Genomic DNA, 17,190 nt, shown 5'->3' on the forward strand with positions numbered 1-17,190 from the left:
CGGGCACAAAACGGGGCACGGACAGCTCTCTGCCCACTCCATCTGGCCGTTCTACCGCTGTTCAGGCCTCTAGTCTTCCCTTGGCGGACACCGACGAGACTCTCCCGCCACCCTTCGATGTGAGATTGAGCTATTAATGATTAATCGATGTACAGTATATTCCGTTTAAAGTTAATATTATTCGTGCTCTTGGGAGGCTAGCTACATAATATAGCCACATGCCGGTTGATGCAAAGTAGATTTCTTCATTTTTGACTCTTTAAAGCAAATGGTTTCAAGTAAATAAGCAAATGCGTTTACTTGACAGTGTTCAATTGATGACTTGGACGTTCAAGAATTTGACATTTTAATTTGGTTAACATCAAATTAGCATTAGCGTTTAGCTTGCTACTTGCTAACTGTGGCTACCCTTTCACCTCCCAAACCAGGAAATTGAATATCATAGTATTTGATTGATTGATTGTTGGCTACAGCCATGCCTATCATTTATATCAAAAATAGTTTTACATTCGTATTTGATTAGATTGCTGAATGTGCGCTTATTCATTGATCTTATATGCTTGTACAAAATACAAAATCAGCATCAGCAAAATATAACATTTAGTTTCTTAATAATAACCTGTGATATAATCATGTCTGAGTAATCGTTTTGTGGTGTGTGTTGTTTTATAATGTTACGGCTGGGAGGGGTTAGAGGTTGAATGAAGTATACATGTTTTTTCTTTCATTAATGTAAAACTTCAATTCAGATGGCAAAATATGGAATTTAATTCAGATGATGTAATATTATAGGGACAACCCTCACATAACGTGACACAAACATTGTGTGGTGGTGACGTGTGGCCATATAATGTTACTGGTAGGTAGAGGGTTAGAGGTCAAATCAGTTAAATTAACTGCCTTTATGTTCTTGGATGGTGTGTCCCCAGAGGAAATGGAACCTAATGTGATGATGGGTTTAGGTGGTCGTTTTGATTGGTTCTATTCTGCATTCCTCCAATCAAAATGAAGCATTATGTTCTCAGTTTGAGGACAAGGAAATGTGCCAGGCTAAATATAAAGTTCAACCTGTTTTAATTGTTAGTTGTGAGAATAATTATTGCAACGTTGAAAGTGTGCTCTCTTATCTTGTGCAGTGGCAGGAGGTAAATTGTTATGCTTTCTCTGTTTATATAGTTTTAATGGAAAAATACATGTATATTAACTTACACGGATACAAATGTGTATGCAAAGAGCAAGACCATAGATCTTAATTTGCCACGGTCCTAGGAAATAAATAACAAAACATTTGTTTTTAGCCTATTCCATGGGATATTTTCCTTCAGTTGGCACTTGAGTAAGCTGCCTTTAAGGACAACATATAGGTCCGTTCATTGTTTAATCGTATGAGTGTTGATGAAATGAGCTTTGCTTGACCTTGTTATTAAATAGGCCTAATCCCCATCGGGGTGTTTTCTGTTAGCCTAGTGGCTCATGGTCGTGGCCTTTCCATTGATTCCCAGTCACATGTGGTTCATTACACAGTTAGTGCTCTAAAAATAATCTAAATTAAAAGGTATCATGGTGTCTTATGTGCCGCCAGTCAGGTAAAGTTGTGTCAGTCTTCTTCAATGCAAAGTCTCCAAAAAGGATGGACAACTTTTAAGGGTTCTTTGTGGAGAGGCAAGTTTGACAGCCATTCTTTCTACGTGTGATCTGACACATCAAGGCTGGATGGCAACAAACAGAACTGAATAATTATGTAATGGAGTTCTGCTGCCTTTTTCTCTTCTCTGGTTCAAAAACAAAACAACGAAGTAGGACTAAAGCTAGTTACCCACCGCAGAATTGGAAAGTGTTTATTTTAAATGAATGAGACAAACTTAATTGGCTATTTAAAAAAATGATCTCTCTTTCTAGCGCTCTTTATTAAAGGTGCATTAGTCATCCGTCTATCCCCCTCCCTCCCATCATTTTCCTTATTTCAATCCCAGTCTCTCCCTTTTTCCTTCTCCCCCCTCCCCCCTTTCTCGCCTCTCCAGTAAACAACAACAAACAGGAAGTGATCCATAACATATACTGTACATGACATTTCTCTCCCTGCTATTGGACCCTGTGGTGCTTGGCTAGAGCGTTATGGCTCAGACACAACAGATGACGACCCCTAACTTTGTAGCCTACATGACATAGTCATGACATAGACAATACCTAATATAACACTTCTCTCCATGTTATAAACCCGGTGGTGCTGGGATAGAGCGTTATGGCTCAGACGCTACAGATGACGACCCCTAACTCTGTAACCTACATGACATAGTCATGACATACCCATGACATAGACAAGACCTAATATAACATTTCTCTCCTTGTTATAGACCCGGTGGTGCTGGGCTAGAGCGTTATGGCTCAGACGCTACAGATGGCGATCCCTAACTTTGGCAACAACGTATTGGAGTGTCTCAATGAGCAGCGTCTCCAGGGGCTCTACTGCGACGTCTCCGTGGTTGTCAAGGGACACGCCTTCAAGGTGGGAGTTGATAAACATCAATGTTGTTTTTTTGGAGTAAACTGAACCAATCTAACTGTTATTTACCTCACTGACAAGCCTTCAAGTTAGGGTGACGGCTGATCCAAAACACAGTTAACTGTTAGGCTAGATTGATCTGATAATGACTGAATCAACAGTTATATATTTTGATTAGGTGAAAGAAACCTGGTGAAATATTCTCTGGTTGTACCTGAAGTTTGTTTAAGAAGAAGCCTGTGTGCTGTATATTTATTCACTACTTCCTCTCCCCGTCCCTCCCCAGGCGCACCGGGCAGTCCTGGCGGCCAGTAGCTCCTACTTCCGGGACCTGTTCAACGCTGGGGGGAAGAGCAGTGTGGTGGAGCTCCCCCCGGCCGTCCAGCCCCAGAGCTTCCAGCAGATCCTGGCCTTCTGCTACACAGGTCGCCTCAGCATGAACGTAGGGGACCAGTTCCTCCTCATGTACACCGCAGGCTTCCTGCAGATCCAGCAGATCATGGAGAAGGGCACCGAGTTCTTCCTTAAGGTATCTAGTGTAACCATAGCAACCCGTTTGTGCTTTCTTGCCAACTCCTATGATCACCATAGGTAGATGTTGGGAGATAATTGGACTGCAACGGACAGCACAAGTGGATTGTTTCATTAGGCCAGGGGTCGGCAACAGGTGTTTTCTTTTGTCCCCCCCCGAAAGTATATAGTAAATATATATTTATTATTTTAGTTTTTGGTATAAAAAAGAAACTGTAAAATCACCAGGAATTATTATAATTATTTTCCGGCCCCCCGACTATTCGCTCTAACAAAAAGTGTCCCGCGGTTAAATCTAGTTGCCTACCCCTGCATTAGGCTAACCAAGGTTTTCCTTGTCAAAGATTTCCAGTTCCCACTTTACATAGTCTTAAATATTTTACATATTGTTCTCAGATTTATTTACCTCTTCATTTGCATATTATTCCGCCAGGTCTCCTCCCCTAGCTGTGACTCCCAGGGTCTTCATGCAGAAGAGACTCCGCCCTCCGAGCCCCAGAGCCCTGTCACTCAAACCACAGGGGGGGGGGCTGGGGTGGTTTCCACGGCAGCATGTAGGCCCGCCTCCTGCCTGACACCCCTCCCCCTGGTGTCGAGGGTGAAGACTGAGCAGAGCGGGACTACGCCACAACCCACACCACAGCAGGTGAGTTGGCAAAAAATATATAGGTTATTTGTCATAGTGATGGAATAGACATTAAATGTTCTCAATTACTATCCTGGTTAAAGAAAGGAACGTCAGGTCTTTCATAGAGCAGAGAGGTGTACTACAAAGCAGGATAAATTAGTTAGGCAGCTAACTTTTCGGCTAAATATTCTAAAATGTATGTTTTTGAAAGATAAGCTTGAAGTGGACATGGTATAATTGACTCAGCAATTTTTGCTTTCTTAGTGAACCAGAAATTCTATAGTTATTTCTGTTTTTTGAATAAAAGTTAGCTAGCTAACTCATTAATCCTGCTTGGTAGTATGTCCCTCTGGTCAAAGGTGCAAGCTGTGAACCTCTTGGTCTCCTGTGCCATACAAGGAAATACACACACACTCAATGCTCAAGCATAAATACACATGAGTTTGGCAGCCCCCTCACATGATGAACGGATGACAACACTAAATAGATGTTATGTAGCTAATCTCTTCTCTCTTGTTCTCAGCAGGAGGCCACTTCCTACTCGGTGGTGTGCAGCCCTGTCGCCAAGCGCCTGTGGGAGGGGGGCAACCGCGGTGACGGGGGAGGGGGGTCGGGAGGAGGAGGGGGGTCCAGGAAAGCCGCCCGCTACTCTTCCTCCTCCGCCTCCTCAAACAACTGCAACTCCCAAGATGCAACGGGCAGAAACGTTGTTAACCACAGTAACCATAACAACAACAGTAACCATAACAGCAGCAGCGTGGGGACGCCGGACGGAACGAGTCCGGGGACGCTGAGCATGTACACCAGCGACTCGCCCCTTAGTTACCACGATGACGAGGAGGAAGAGGAAGTGACCGACGACAGCGCTGAAGAGCAGTACAGGCAGATCTGTAACATGTACACAATGTACAGTATGCTCAATGTGGGCGCCACAGGTGAGAGAGAGAGTTGGTTTGAGGTAGGAATCTGGAGGAGCGTAGTTATGGGGGGGGGGGGGGGGGATTGATTAAGTTAAATATCGCAATGTTATTTTGGGCCGATTATTATACCAATATTTGACTCCCAAGTATTGATTTTTTTTAAATATATATGTATATACACACACTACCGTTCAAACGTTTGGGTTACTTAGAAATGTTGTTGTTTTTGAAAGAAAAGCAACAAAAAAAATGTCAATTTTTAAAATAACATCAAATTAATCAGAAATACAGTGTAGACATTGTTAATGTTGTAAATGACCATTGTAGCTGGAAACGGCAGATTTTTTTTAATGCAATATCTGCATAGGCGTACAGAGGCCCATTATCAGCAACCATCACTCCTGTGTTCCAATGGCTAGTTGTTTTAGCTAATCCAAGTTTGTCATTTTAAAAGGCTAATTGATCATTAGAAGTCCTCAACTGGCAGCAAGTTCTCAACTGGCAGCTTCATTAAATAGTACCCCCAAAACAGCCTTCTCAACGTCAACAGTGAAGAGACGGCGACTCTTCCTATTCTGGTTAGGGCCAGTTTGCGCTGTTCTGTGAACGGAGTAGTACACAGTGTTGTACGAGATCTTCAGTTTCTTGGCCATTTCTTGCATGGAATAGCCTTCATTTCTCTGAACAAGAATAGACTGACAAGTTTCTGGCCATGTTGAGCCTGTAATCGAACCCACAAATGCTGATGCTCCAGATACTCAACTAGTCTAAAGGCCAGTTTTATTGCTTCTTTAATCAGGATCACAGTTTTCATCTGTGCCAACATCATTAGAAAACCCTTTTGCGATTATTAATTAGCCTTTTAAAATGATAAACTTGTATTAGCTAACACAACGTGCCATTGGAACACAGGAGTGATGGTTGCTGATAATGGGCCTCTGTACGCCTATGTAGATATTCCATAAAAAATCTGCAGTTTCCAGCTACAATAGTAATTTACAACATTAACAATGTCTACACTGTATTTCTGATCAATTTGATGTTATTTTAAACATCAAAAAAATTAGCTATTCTTTCAAAAACCAGGACATTTCTAAATGACCCCAAACTTTCGAACAGTAGTGAATATATACTAATAATTAGCTAGGTAGCATTAGCCGGCTGAACCTGCACCAAAACTGTTATTTTTCATTCCATAGCTTGGCCTCCATCTCCTGTTTAAATAGTGAGCCAATGTGTTTACAGCACTTTTATTTCCATGACTGATGAAAACTGGTTTTCTCATGGGTCTCTCCTGTCTCTCTGCAGCAGACATATGGTGAGCAATATATTTTGAACATCAATTCACAATAAAACCTCCGTATAAAATCGCAATACATGTAGATTTGTGAGAACCGCAATACGTGTCATATCGGTACCTAAGTAGCGTGATAATATTGTATGGTGAGGTCCCTGGCAATTCCCAGCTCGAGGGGGGAGGGAGCAAGAGTGCTTCAGGTCAGAACAATAGACTGATAGATGAGGGAAGAGACGAGATTAGAGGGAACAAGTAGGCAGCTGATTGTAATCGTGGTTTGGAAGAGGATGGGGAATTAGCATCACTCTCTGACGCTGTCTGCTGTATGTTCTGTTTGTGTGTGCCTTTGCTTATGACTGTAATGCTAGTTGTCGGTATGTGAATATTAATAGATGCATATTTAAGTGTGAGTATCTGTCTTGACATGTACCCTCTCCTCCTCTGTCCCACTCCGTTGCAGGATAGTGTTAGCTAGACCTGCATGTCATTATAGCCAGTTGTACGCTGAGTGTACGAAACATTAAGAACACCTTCCTAATATTGAGTTGCACCCCCCTCTACTACCATACCCCGTTCAAAAGCACTTCAATCTTTTGTCTTGCCCATTCACCCTCAGAATGGCACACACTCCTCCCCTTCATCTACACTGGTTGAAGTGGATTTAACAGGTGACCTCGATAAGGGATCATACTGCAGCTTTCACCTGAATTCACCTGGTCAGTCTGTCATGGAAAGAGAAGGTGTTCCTAATGTTTTGTACACTGAGCAAAAATATAAACGCAGCATGCAACAATTTCAAAGATTTGACTGAGTTACAGTTCATGTGAGAAAGCAAAGAAGATATTGGTTATTTGTCATAGTGAAGGAATGACAGAAATTAAATACAGAATGTGTTCTCAATGACTTTCCTGGTTAAATAATGGCAACAAGATAGTTCTAGATTATATATCTGTTATCTGGGAGGGGATGCGATCTTCATTGGAACGTCAGGTCTTTGAAAGAGCAGAAAGATATATATATATATATATATATATATACACAGTTTAAGTCGGAAGTTTACATACACCTTAGCCAAATACATTTAATCCTAGTAAAAATTCCCTGTTTTACATCAGTTAGGATCACCACTTTATTTTAAGAATGTGAAATGTCAGAATAATAGTAGAGTGATTTATTTCAGATGTTCTTTCATCACATTCCCAGTGGGTCAGAAGTTTACATACACTCAATTAGTATTTGGTAGCATTGCCTTTTAAATTGTTTAACTTGGGTCAAATGTTTCGGGTGGCCTTCCACAAGCTTCCCACAATAAGTTGGGTGAATTTTGGCTCATTCCTCTTGACAGAGCTGGTGTAACGGAGTCAGGTTTGTAGGCCTCCTTGCTCGCAAATGCTTTATCAGTTCTGCCCACACATTTTCTATGAGATTGAGGTCAGGGCTTTCTGATGGCCACTCCAATACCTTGACTTTGATGTACTTAAGCCATTTTGCCACAACTTTGGAAGTATGCTTGGGGTCATTGTCCATTTGGAAGACCCATTTGCGACCAAGCTTTAACTTCCTGACTGATGTCTTAAGATGTTGCTTCAATATATCCACATAATTTTCCTCATGATGCCATTTATTTTGTGAAGTGCACCAGTCCCTCCTGCAGCAAACCACCCCCACAACATGATGCTGCCACCCCCGTGCTTCACGGTTGTGATTGTGTTCTTCGGCTTGCAAGCCTCCCCCTTTTCCTCCAAACATAACGACGGTCATTATGGCCAAAACAGCTCTGTTTTTGTTTCATCAGACCAGAGGACATTTCTCCAAAAAGTAGGATCTTTGTCCCCATGTGCAGTTACAAACCGTAGCCTGGCGTTTTAATGGTGGTTTTGGAGCAGTGGCTTCTTCCTTTCTGAGCAGCCTTTCAGGTTATGTCAATATTGGACTTGTTTGACAGTGGATATAGATACTTTTGTACCTGTTTCCTCCAGCATCTTCACAAGGTCCTTTGCTGCTGTTCTGGGATTGATTTGCACTTTTCGCACCAAAGTACGTTCGATCTCTAAGAGACAGAACGCGTCTCCTTCCTGAGCGGTATCACGGCTGTGTGGTCCCATGGTGTTTATACTTGTGTACTATTGTTTGGACAGATGAATGTGGTACCTTCAGGTGTTTGGAAATTGCTCCCAAGGATGAATCCGACTTGTGGAGATTTACAAAAACAATTCTCAGGTCTTGGCTGAATTCTTTTGATTTTCCCATGATGTCAAGCAAAGAGGCACTGAGTTGGAAGGTAGGCCTTGAAATACATCCACAGGTACACCTCCAATTGACGCAAATTATGTCAATTAGCCTATCAGAAGCTTCTAAAGCCATGACATCATTTTCTGGAATGTTCCAAGCTGTTTGAAGGCCCAGGTAACTTAGTGTATGTAAACTTCTGACCCACTGGAATTGTGATACAGTGAATAATCTGTCTGTAAACTATTGTTGGAAAAATTACGTGTCAATGCACAAAATAGATGTCCTAACCGACTTGTTAAATCTATAGTTTGTTAACAAGACATTTCTGGACTGGTTGAAAGCAAGTTTCAATGACTCCAACCTAAGTATATGTAAACTTCTGACTTCAACTGTATATATACTACAAAGCAGGGTCAATGAGGCTTGAAAATCAGGCCATTTGAAGTAAATAAATGAACTCCTATTCTATGGATTTCACATGACTAGGAATACAGATATGCATCTGTTGGTCACAGAAACCTAAAATTAAATGGGCCTCACAATGGGTCTCAGGATCTCGTCACGGTATTTTTGTGCATTCAAATTACCAATCAATAAAATGCTATTGTGTCTAGCTTATGCCTGCCGATACCATAACCCGACCAGAACCATGGGGCACTCTGTTCACAATGTTGACATCAGCAAACCGCTCGCCCACACAACGTCGGCGGTTGTGAGGTCGGTTGGACATACTGGCAAATTCTCTAATACGATGTTGGAAGTGGCTTAGAGAAATTAACATTAAAGTCTCTGGCAACAGCTCTGGTGGACATTCCTGCAGTCAGCATGCCAATTGCACGCTCCCTAAAAACTTGAAACATCTATGGCATTGTGTTGTGTGACACAACTGCACATTTTAGTGGACTTTTATTGTCCCCAGCACAAGGTGCAACTGTGTACTGATGCTGTTTAATCAGCTTCTTGATATGCCACAATTCATCCACCTGACCGTTATCTTAGCAAAGGAGAAAGGCTCACTAACAAGGATATAAATAATTTTATAAAACAAAATTTGAGAGATTTTTTTTTGTGTTTATGGAAAATTTCTGTGATCTTTTGTTTCAGCTCATGAAACATGGGAGCAACACTTTACATGTTGCGTTTTCTATTTTTGTTCAGTGTATAGGTGTGTTAATGTAGCTGCGTGTTTGATGTTGCTGTGTGTATTCATGTGTAACGTGTGCCCCCTCTGTACCACCCCAGTAGCGGGCGAGCGTGTGGAGTCCCTACCGGAGCACCTCACGGCCTGAGACCCGGGGCGGCAGGGGGGTGAGGCTACGCCAGGATCTGGCTTCGCTACCTGCCGAACTCATCACCCAGATAGGTACACACACAGACTTAATTTAGTTTGTAATATTATAGTCTTAGGCAACTCTAGACACGTTGACATTCTGAGTTCAGTCATTCATTTATTCATAGGCAATTGCTGTCTGCCACCTGTGTTTAGACCAGGCTACTGTTACTGTAAAAACCCTTATTGTATTGATTGATTTTATGAATTGATTGACAACCGGACAACCATCACCTGCAGCTGATGTGAAAAAGGCTTTAATACATGTGAATGGATTGATTGGTTGGTGAAGGTAACCGCTGCCACCCACGGCTGTACGAGGAGGGGGACCCTGCAGAGAGGCTGGAGCTGGTGACGGGTACCTCCGTGTTCATCTCCCGCGCCCAACTCATGAACTGTCACGTCAGCGCCGGCACGCGGCACAAGGTCCTACTGAGGAGGCTGCTGGCCTCTTTCTTCGACAGGTGAGGGAAGGGGGGGTGTTTGTTTGACCGTTGGAAACAATATTTGTTTGTGAAGACATACAGTAAATGATACTGTGTGTATATATTTCCCCTCTCAGGAGTACTCTAGCGAACAGCTGTGGGACGGGGATCCGCTCTTCTACAAACGACCCCAGCCGCAAGCCCCTGGACAGCAGAGTACTGCACGCCGTCAAGTGTGAGTGTCACACTCTCCAGTGCGCAGCTCTGCTTTCACACACACCGGACAAGCCTCACACACTCAGTGCTGCACCGTGTTGTAGTCATATACCTGCGTTTCTTCACATCATTCCATATGTTGTCCGCAGCACCTAACTGTCTCTCTCCCCTCAACAGTTTACTGCCAGAACTTTGCGCCGAGCTTCAAGGAGAGCGAGATGAACGCCATCGCGGCTGACATGTGCACTAATGCCCGCCGGGTCGTCAGGAAGTCCTGGATCCCGAAGCTCAAGCTCCTCATGGCCGAGGGTGACGCCTACTCCGCTTTCCTCCAATCAGACGCCATCAAGATGGAGGCCGACGCCCTGGGGGCAGAGCATGGGTTCGACCCCAACTCCCTGGCAGAAGAGGCGGCGGCAGCAGCCAATAGCGATGCGGGACCTTCTTCTGGGGAGGGGTTACAAGGCGTTGTGGGCGGAGACGGCAGCACTTTGTTTTAAAGTGAGTGGGCTTATTGTGATCTTATTGGTCGATGGTCTTTGATCATTGCTCTCGGCGATACTTCCTCCCCCAGTTTTAGTTTGTTTTTTAATGTCACTTTTCCATATCTTAATCTCTTCCCTCCAATACTTGGAATTTCATTTATTATATCCATCTCTTACATCCCTTGTTCTCTCTCTCTCGCCGTCCCAGACCCATGTACATAGTGTCTGACCCCTTTTGGGCGGGAGAGAGATGGAGGGATAGAGGTGTAGAAAGAAAGACTGGGGAGGTTTGTCATGTAAGGGGGGGTTAACCTAGAAATATTCCCTGATCCCCATTGTAGAATCTTTTCTTGTTTTAATGTTTGTTTTCTGGTTGGCGAAGGTCCTTTTCTCCTTTCCATATCGCTGAAACACATTCCCTAGGAGGGGGGGCCTTTTGGGTTGGATGGGGGTCGGGGTTGAATGGGAGGGGGGTCTCCTCTTGACGGTCTAATAACACTGTTTTGATAATGAATGTATCGGTCGTGAAGCGTTGTCAAGTCACCTGTATGTATTGTCTGTGGACAGTAGATTGTAAAGGATTGATTTGATTAGATTGTATTCATCAGTTTATATAGAGACTCTGGAAGTCCAACTGAAGGCTATTTTATGGGGAGGGGGTTGATATTTGTGGGGGGGTACGTAAAGGCTTAATGGTTGAAGTAGATGTATGTATTCTGTATATTGGCAGGACTTTTGGACCCCCCCCCCCTAACCCTCTTTCCCCCCCCCCCCCCCCCCACCCCCCTTGACCCTGAAAGTGACCGTTTAGAGGGCAGTGTTCATTCCTACTTTTTTCACTTTTCATTTGTGACTCTTCTCATCGTTTTTTTTCTCTCTGCGTGTGCGACATTTGACTTGTTGCCAAGACTCCCTGAAAAGCAGAGGAGATGTGTTACTGAAAGATGGTTGAACAGTTGGTGACTGGATGAGGAAGAAGTTGCTCTGATCTCTTATTCATGTTGATGATGCAGTATGATTTCCTATACGTCTACTGAATTCTGTGTAGAGAGAGAGAGAGAGAGAGAGAGAGAGGGAGGAGTAAGGGACCGTTTTAAAATCTTGTCAGCTCACGCCCATATTCCCATTCCGAAGGAAAGTGACATTTGTTGTCTCTCACTATTAAGCAAGTAATAACTGAATAATGTACTTGTCTTGCACTATAATACTATAATACAAGTCTTATCCAAATACTAGAATCGTCTCCATTTGACCAAGCGTGAAGCTGTGGGCTAGGGTGTAGGGGCTGTGGGCTAGGGTGTAGGGGCTGTGGGCTAGGGTGTAGGGGCTGTGGGCTAGGGTGTAGGGGCTGTGGGCTAGGGTGTAGGGTGTAGGGGCTAGGGTGTAGAGGCATTAGATGTATGTACTGTGTAGTGTACACAGGGTGGACCCATTCTGTATTTGGTTTCGTTATGGACTGAGGGAGGGTTGGTGTATCCTGCTATGAGGCATTCATGACACACACACACGGATTAAAGTGCCCTAGAGGACTAATCCCTATACATCCTGGGCGGATACAATGGTGCCAATTAAAGTAATACGACACACACACACACGCACACACACACACACACACTATGTATGTCAGTGTGTGGATGGTGACAAAAGTGTGTGTTGTCACATGCGGCAGAGAGTGAGAACCCAGACGGAGTGTGCTCACACACGCTTGGCTGACTCATTCATCCATCTCTCACACACACACACACACACACTCCGGTGCACCCAGACTGATCCAGCCGCAGCACACTGCCAGCCTATAAACATCCCTGTAAAGCTCTGTTGAACACACCTTGTGAGAAACTACAGAGAGGAGATGGACCTTGACAAGCCATGAATAACGACCAACTGTCATTCTAGCTACAGCTCATCAGTGATTGGATGAAAGATGACTGTGGCAGTTCCCATATATCACAGTACCAGTAGGGAGCCAATGACACCACCGCCAGTATCCCATCATACAGTAGAATCATGGCGTGTCAAGGAGGAAGGGCCCGTTGCCCCTAAACGCTGATCTATGGTCATGTTTGCGTTTTCCCGCTAGTTGTCAAGGTTTGGGGAGGGCAAGCTGATCCTAGATCTGTGCTCAAGGGGTTTGTACTCGGAGCAGAAGTAAGCATAGACAGGCTAGTGCTATAGACACAGTTGTTAGTGATAGCCTGGTCCCAGGTCTGTTTGTAGGATCTTGCCGCCACCTTGTAACTCGTGACAATTCCATAAGGAGTTGACAAGGGAGTAGAAACAGACTGGCACCTTGTAATGCAGTTGGTGTCGGCGCCGGCGGGGGGCTCTGTTGTGATTGTCAGGCTTGGTCTGTTGTGTCACTGCACTGTTACTGTGGTGATCTGCTGTGTGTTTGGGGTAGAAACACACACTAAAATACACAGACACACTAAAACACACACGTACACTAAAACACACACGCACACTAAAACACACACGCACACTAAAACACACGCGCACACACACGCACACACACTAAAACACACACGCACACTAAAACACACGCACACTAAAACACACGCACGCACACACACTAAAACACACACGCACACTAAAACACACACACACTAAAACACACGCACACACACACACTAAAACACACACGCACACTAAAACACACGCACACTAAAACACACGCACACACACACTAAAACACACACGTACACTAACACACACACGCACACACACACACACACACACACACTGCTTTGGAGTTGAGGGTTAATCAATCGTAACACTTCCCCCACACTCTGACTGTGAACCTAAACAGACCGAGTGTAGAACAAACAACTATAAAATAAACCTGGGTAAAATATAGGCTTAACATTGTCATCGTAACTCCTCCTTTCAACCAACCAACCAAAAGAAAGAAAGCCTTCGAGTTGTTTTTATATCTGGAAACTACCGTTGTTTTGTTTTTTAGATCCGAGTTATCTAAGTGTCTGCTTTTAGGCCTGGCTTTTAAAACGGGCCATATGTTGTTTACGTTTGTAGGTTTTTAAAATATATATATTGAGGTTTTAGAGTGTTTCTATAAAAAGGCTAACTGTCAAAGAAGAGCCCAGGTTTTAAAAGTGTAACGGGCAGGCACTACTAGAGCTTCCATTTGGCCTGGACGGGTGGGTGGCGGGGAGGTCTGGAGCCCACCCCTCCTTTTGTTAACCACATGGTATGATCCTTGGGGACTTCACCAAGTTCTATCACTGACAGAGAGAAAGAGAGAAGTGAGTAGGATGAGAAATTTGCACTTTTTTTAATGCATTTGTCATGCGCTGCCTTAAAGGAAAAAAAGAGTGAGTGGCTGAACAGAGAGACAGAGAGGAGGACAGTCTGTCTCTGGGAGGGAGGAGAACAGTCTGTCTCTGGGAGGGAGGAGAGAGAGGGAGGAGGACAGTCTGTCTCTGGGAGGGAGGAGGACAGTCTGTCTCTGGGAGGGAGGAGGACAGTCTGTCTCTGGGAGGGAGGAGGACAGTCTGTCTCTGGGAGGGAGGAGGACAGTCTGTCTCTGGGAGGGAGGAGGACAGTCTGTCTCTGGGAGGGAGGCGGACAGTCTGTCTCTGGGAGGGAGGCGGACAGTCTGTCTCTGGGAGGGAGGCGGACAGTCTGTCTCTGGGAGGGAGGGAGGGGAGGGAGGGAGGATGGGATGCTTGGTTGGCTCTGTATAAAGGCATGCATGCGTGCTGGTGTGTGTGTGCAGTTTCTCCCCATTTCTCTCTGCTGCCATATATGGAGTCATGCGTGTTAAGTTCTAGCTCTTCACGCTAACGCCTTTGACTGGAAGACAGAGAGAGAGAGAGAGAGAGTGTGTGTGTGTGTGTGTGTGTGTGTGTGTGTGTGTGTGTGTGTGTGTGTGTGGAATGTGCATGTCTGTGCCAGGGTGAGTGAGTCTGCGTCTGGTTCTATGTGTTGCATACGTGTGTGTGTGTGTCTGGGTTTTGGAGTGGCGAATGCGCATGTCCTGTTAGTGTGTGTGGGTGGTTTGGGTACGCGGCTCTGCCAGCAGTGTGTGTGTGTGTGGTATGTGCGGCGGTAGAGAATGAGAGGAGACTGTTTGTTTGTGTCTGACTCAGTAGGAGAGACATACAGTACTACAGTCTGGAGAGGAAGGAAGCCTATAGAGACACACACAGCATTGCTACTAGCATTAGCACAATGACATGCTAGCTGTTCCCATAGACTTCCAGTCATTGAGCCAACAACTGTCCATTTAAAAGCACGTCTTGCAGGAATATATATATATATATATATATATAATTTAAAAGATTACGTAATAATTTAGCCTCTGTGGCAATGTAGGAGTGGTGGGCCACCTCTGCTAAATGAATATAGATTAAATACCGGCTGGCTCATAGGGGAGGGAGGGGACAGCATCAAACTGTTCACTAAACAAACCATTAAATCCCATTCAGAGTCCTGATCTCATTCAGCTTCACTGCTTCACTTTATTCTGATTCAATTCAGCCTCCACTTTATGACCCAGGTCTAAGTGCACTACTTCCTTTGGGACAGAGCCAATGTAGGGGATAGGGTGCGGTTTAGGATGTAAGCTAAATATCTGAAAATGGCGGCCGTGTTGTGTATGTGAATGACTCGTGTGTAAGAGTGAATGTTTGTTTGGCAGGAGGAGGGGGCTGTTTGGCGTGGTAACTGTCTAAACAACAGATGGGACTGCCTGATAGGATGACTTGGTGTGTGTGTCGGTCCAGGTGTGTCCTTTCTTGCCTGGTACTGTGTGTGTAAACAGTACCAGTCAAAAGTTTGGACTCCTACTCATTCCAGGGCTTTTCCTTATTTGTAGAATAATAGTGAAGACATCAGAACTATGAAATAACACATATGGAATCATGTGGTAACCAAAAAAGTGTTAAACAAATCAAATATATTATTTGAGATTCTTCAAATAGCCCCCCTTTGCCTTGATGACAGTTAGGCACACTCTTGGCATTCTCTCAACCAGCTTCACCTGGAATGCTTTTCCAACAATCTTGAAGGAAACTCTTGAATGAGTAGGTGTGTCCAAACGTTTGCCTGGTCCTGTATATATGTCTCTGCATCGGCAATGCATGTGTCTAACCAACCAACCAGGCGTCCATTCCCTTCAGGAGACTGCAGGCTGACAATGTGTTTAACCAACCAACCAGGCGTCCATTCCCTTCAGGAGACTGCATGCTGACAATGTGTTTAACCAACCAACCAGGCGTCCATTCCCTTCAGGAGACTGCAGGCTGACAATGTGTTTAACCAACCAACCAGGCGTCCATTCCCTTCAGGAGACTGCAGGCTGACAATGTGTTTAACCAACCAACCAGGCGTCCATTCCCTTCAGGAGACTGCAGGCTGACAATGGGTCTGTTTATAAAAGTGCAGTGATGACTAAGACTAGGATGATGTTGAAGATGGTGGTATACATTTCCCTGTCGGTGGTCTCTCTATCTAAATATGAATACAGAGAGACACAGTCCATTTTACATGTTTATACTAATAAGATTGTTGTTATTCCAAGTTGACTTTATTTTTATGTGAAATCCCTAGACCTACCTCTTACGGATGGAGGGAAGAGGAGGAGGGGGGGGGTGCTATTCTATACGTTCCTAGATACATGGTTGTTACCCTACCTCTTACGGATGGAGGGAAGAGGAGGAGGGGGGGGGTGCTATTCTATACGTTCCTAGATACATGGTTGTTACCCTACCTCTTACGGATGGAGGGAAGAGGAGGAGGGGGGGGGGTGCTATTCTATACGTTCCTAGATACATGGTTGTTACCCTACCTCTTACGGATGGAGGGAAGAGGAGGAGGGGGGGGTGCTATTCTATACGTTCCTAGATACATGGTTGTTACCCTACCTCTTACGGATGGAGGGAAGAGGAGGAGGGGGGGTGCTATTCTATACGTTCCTAGATACATGGTTGTTACCCTACCTCTTACGGATGGAGGGAAGAGGAGGAGGGGGGGGGTGCTTTTCTTTCTTCCTGCTTGTTTAGAGTCTGAGGACGTAGGAGGCATTGTGGCAGGCCTCTGGTACTTAACTGCAGTCAAGACAACTGAGAGAGGGAGAAGATCCTCGTCCCATGGCCTTTTTGCAACAAAGATAAATATTTAGTTGTTTCTTAATATAAGGGGCGGGGTGACGTAGCCTTTTTCCTACCTACCCAGACTCCTTGCTCCGGCCAAACGCTACGCCATGGATCTGACGATTTCTAGAACGCAAACACATTCAAACAGTTGTGATTGGTCCCAGAAAGCGATGGGTTGGGCCAGAGCCAGAACACACGTGGGTAAAGCTGCGTTTTCAAAATGTGTCATTGGAGCATCTCGAACCAATCAGAGTAAGCCAATCGGTAATGACTATTGTTTTGCACAACACCCCTCATTGTGATGTCACCACAACCGACTTCAACGCTGACTGTCTGACTGAAGTATGTAGTGAGTCGTCAGGCAGACAGCCTGGAAATCCAGACTGTTTCATTATAGCAGAGCTGAAATCAATACCCTATTACCTGTACTACTTTTGACTAGGGCCCATATGGCATCCCATAGGACTCTGGCCAAAAGTAGTGCACTATATTGGGAATAGGGTGCCA

General features: G+C 44.6%; 1 protein-coding gene across 1 annotated transcript in view; it reads left to right on the forward strand.

Annotated features, from left to right (window-relative positions):
- Positions 1-11,330, forward strand: part of LOC109880960 (nucleus accumbens-associated protein 1) — a 12,531-nt gene extending 1,201 nt beyond the window's left edge. The window contains exons 2-9 of the mRNA XM_031811295.1: positions 2,355-2,506; positions 2,790-3,032; positions 3,468-3,680; positions 4,186-4,613; positions 9,374-9,474; positions 9,734-9,905; positions 10,004-10,101; positions 10,260-11,330. Of these exons, the coding sequence (XP_031667155.1) occupies positions 2,381-2,506; positions 2,790-3,032; positions 3,468-3,680; positions 4,186-4,613; positions 9,374-9,474; positions 9,734-9,905; positions 10,004-10,101; positions 10,260-10,582 (1,704 nt within the window). The 5' untranslated portion in view covers positions 2,355-2,380 and the 3' untranslated portion in view covers positions 10,583-11,330. The remainder of the gene's footprint in view (positions 1-2,354; positions 2,507-2,789; positions 3,033-3,467; positions 3,681-4,185; positions 4,614-9,373; positions 9,475-9,733; positions 9,906-10,003; positions 10,102-10,259) is intronic.
- The last annotated feature ends 5,860 nt before the right edge of the window (positions 11,331-17,190 follow it).

Source organism: Oncorhynchus kisutch, unplaced genomic scaffold, assembly GCF_002021735.2.
Source record: "Oncorhynchus kisutch isolate 150728-3 unplaced genomic scaffold, Okis_V2 Okis01b-Okis20b_hom, whole genome shotgun sequence".
NCBI lineage: Eukaryota > Metazoa > Chordata > Actinopteri > Salmoniformes > Salmonidae > Oncorhynchus > Oncorhynchus kisutch.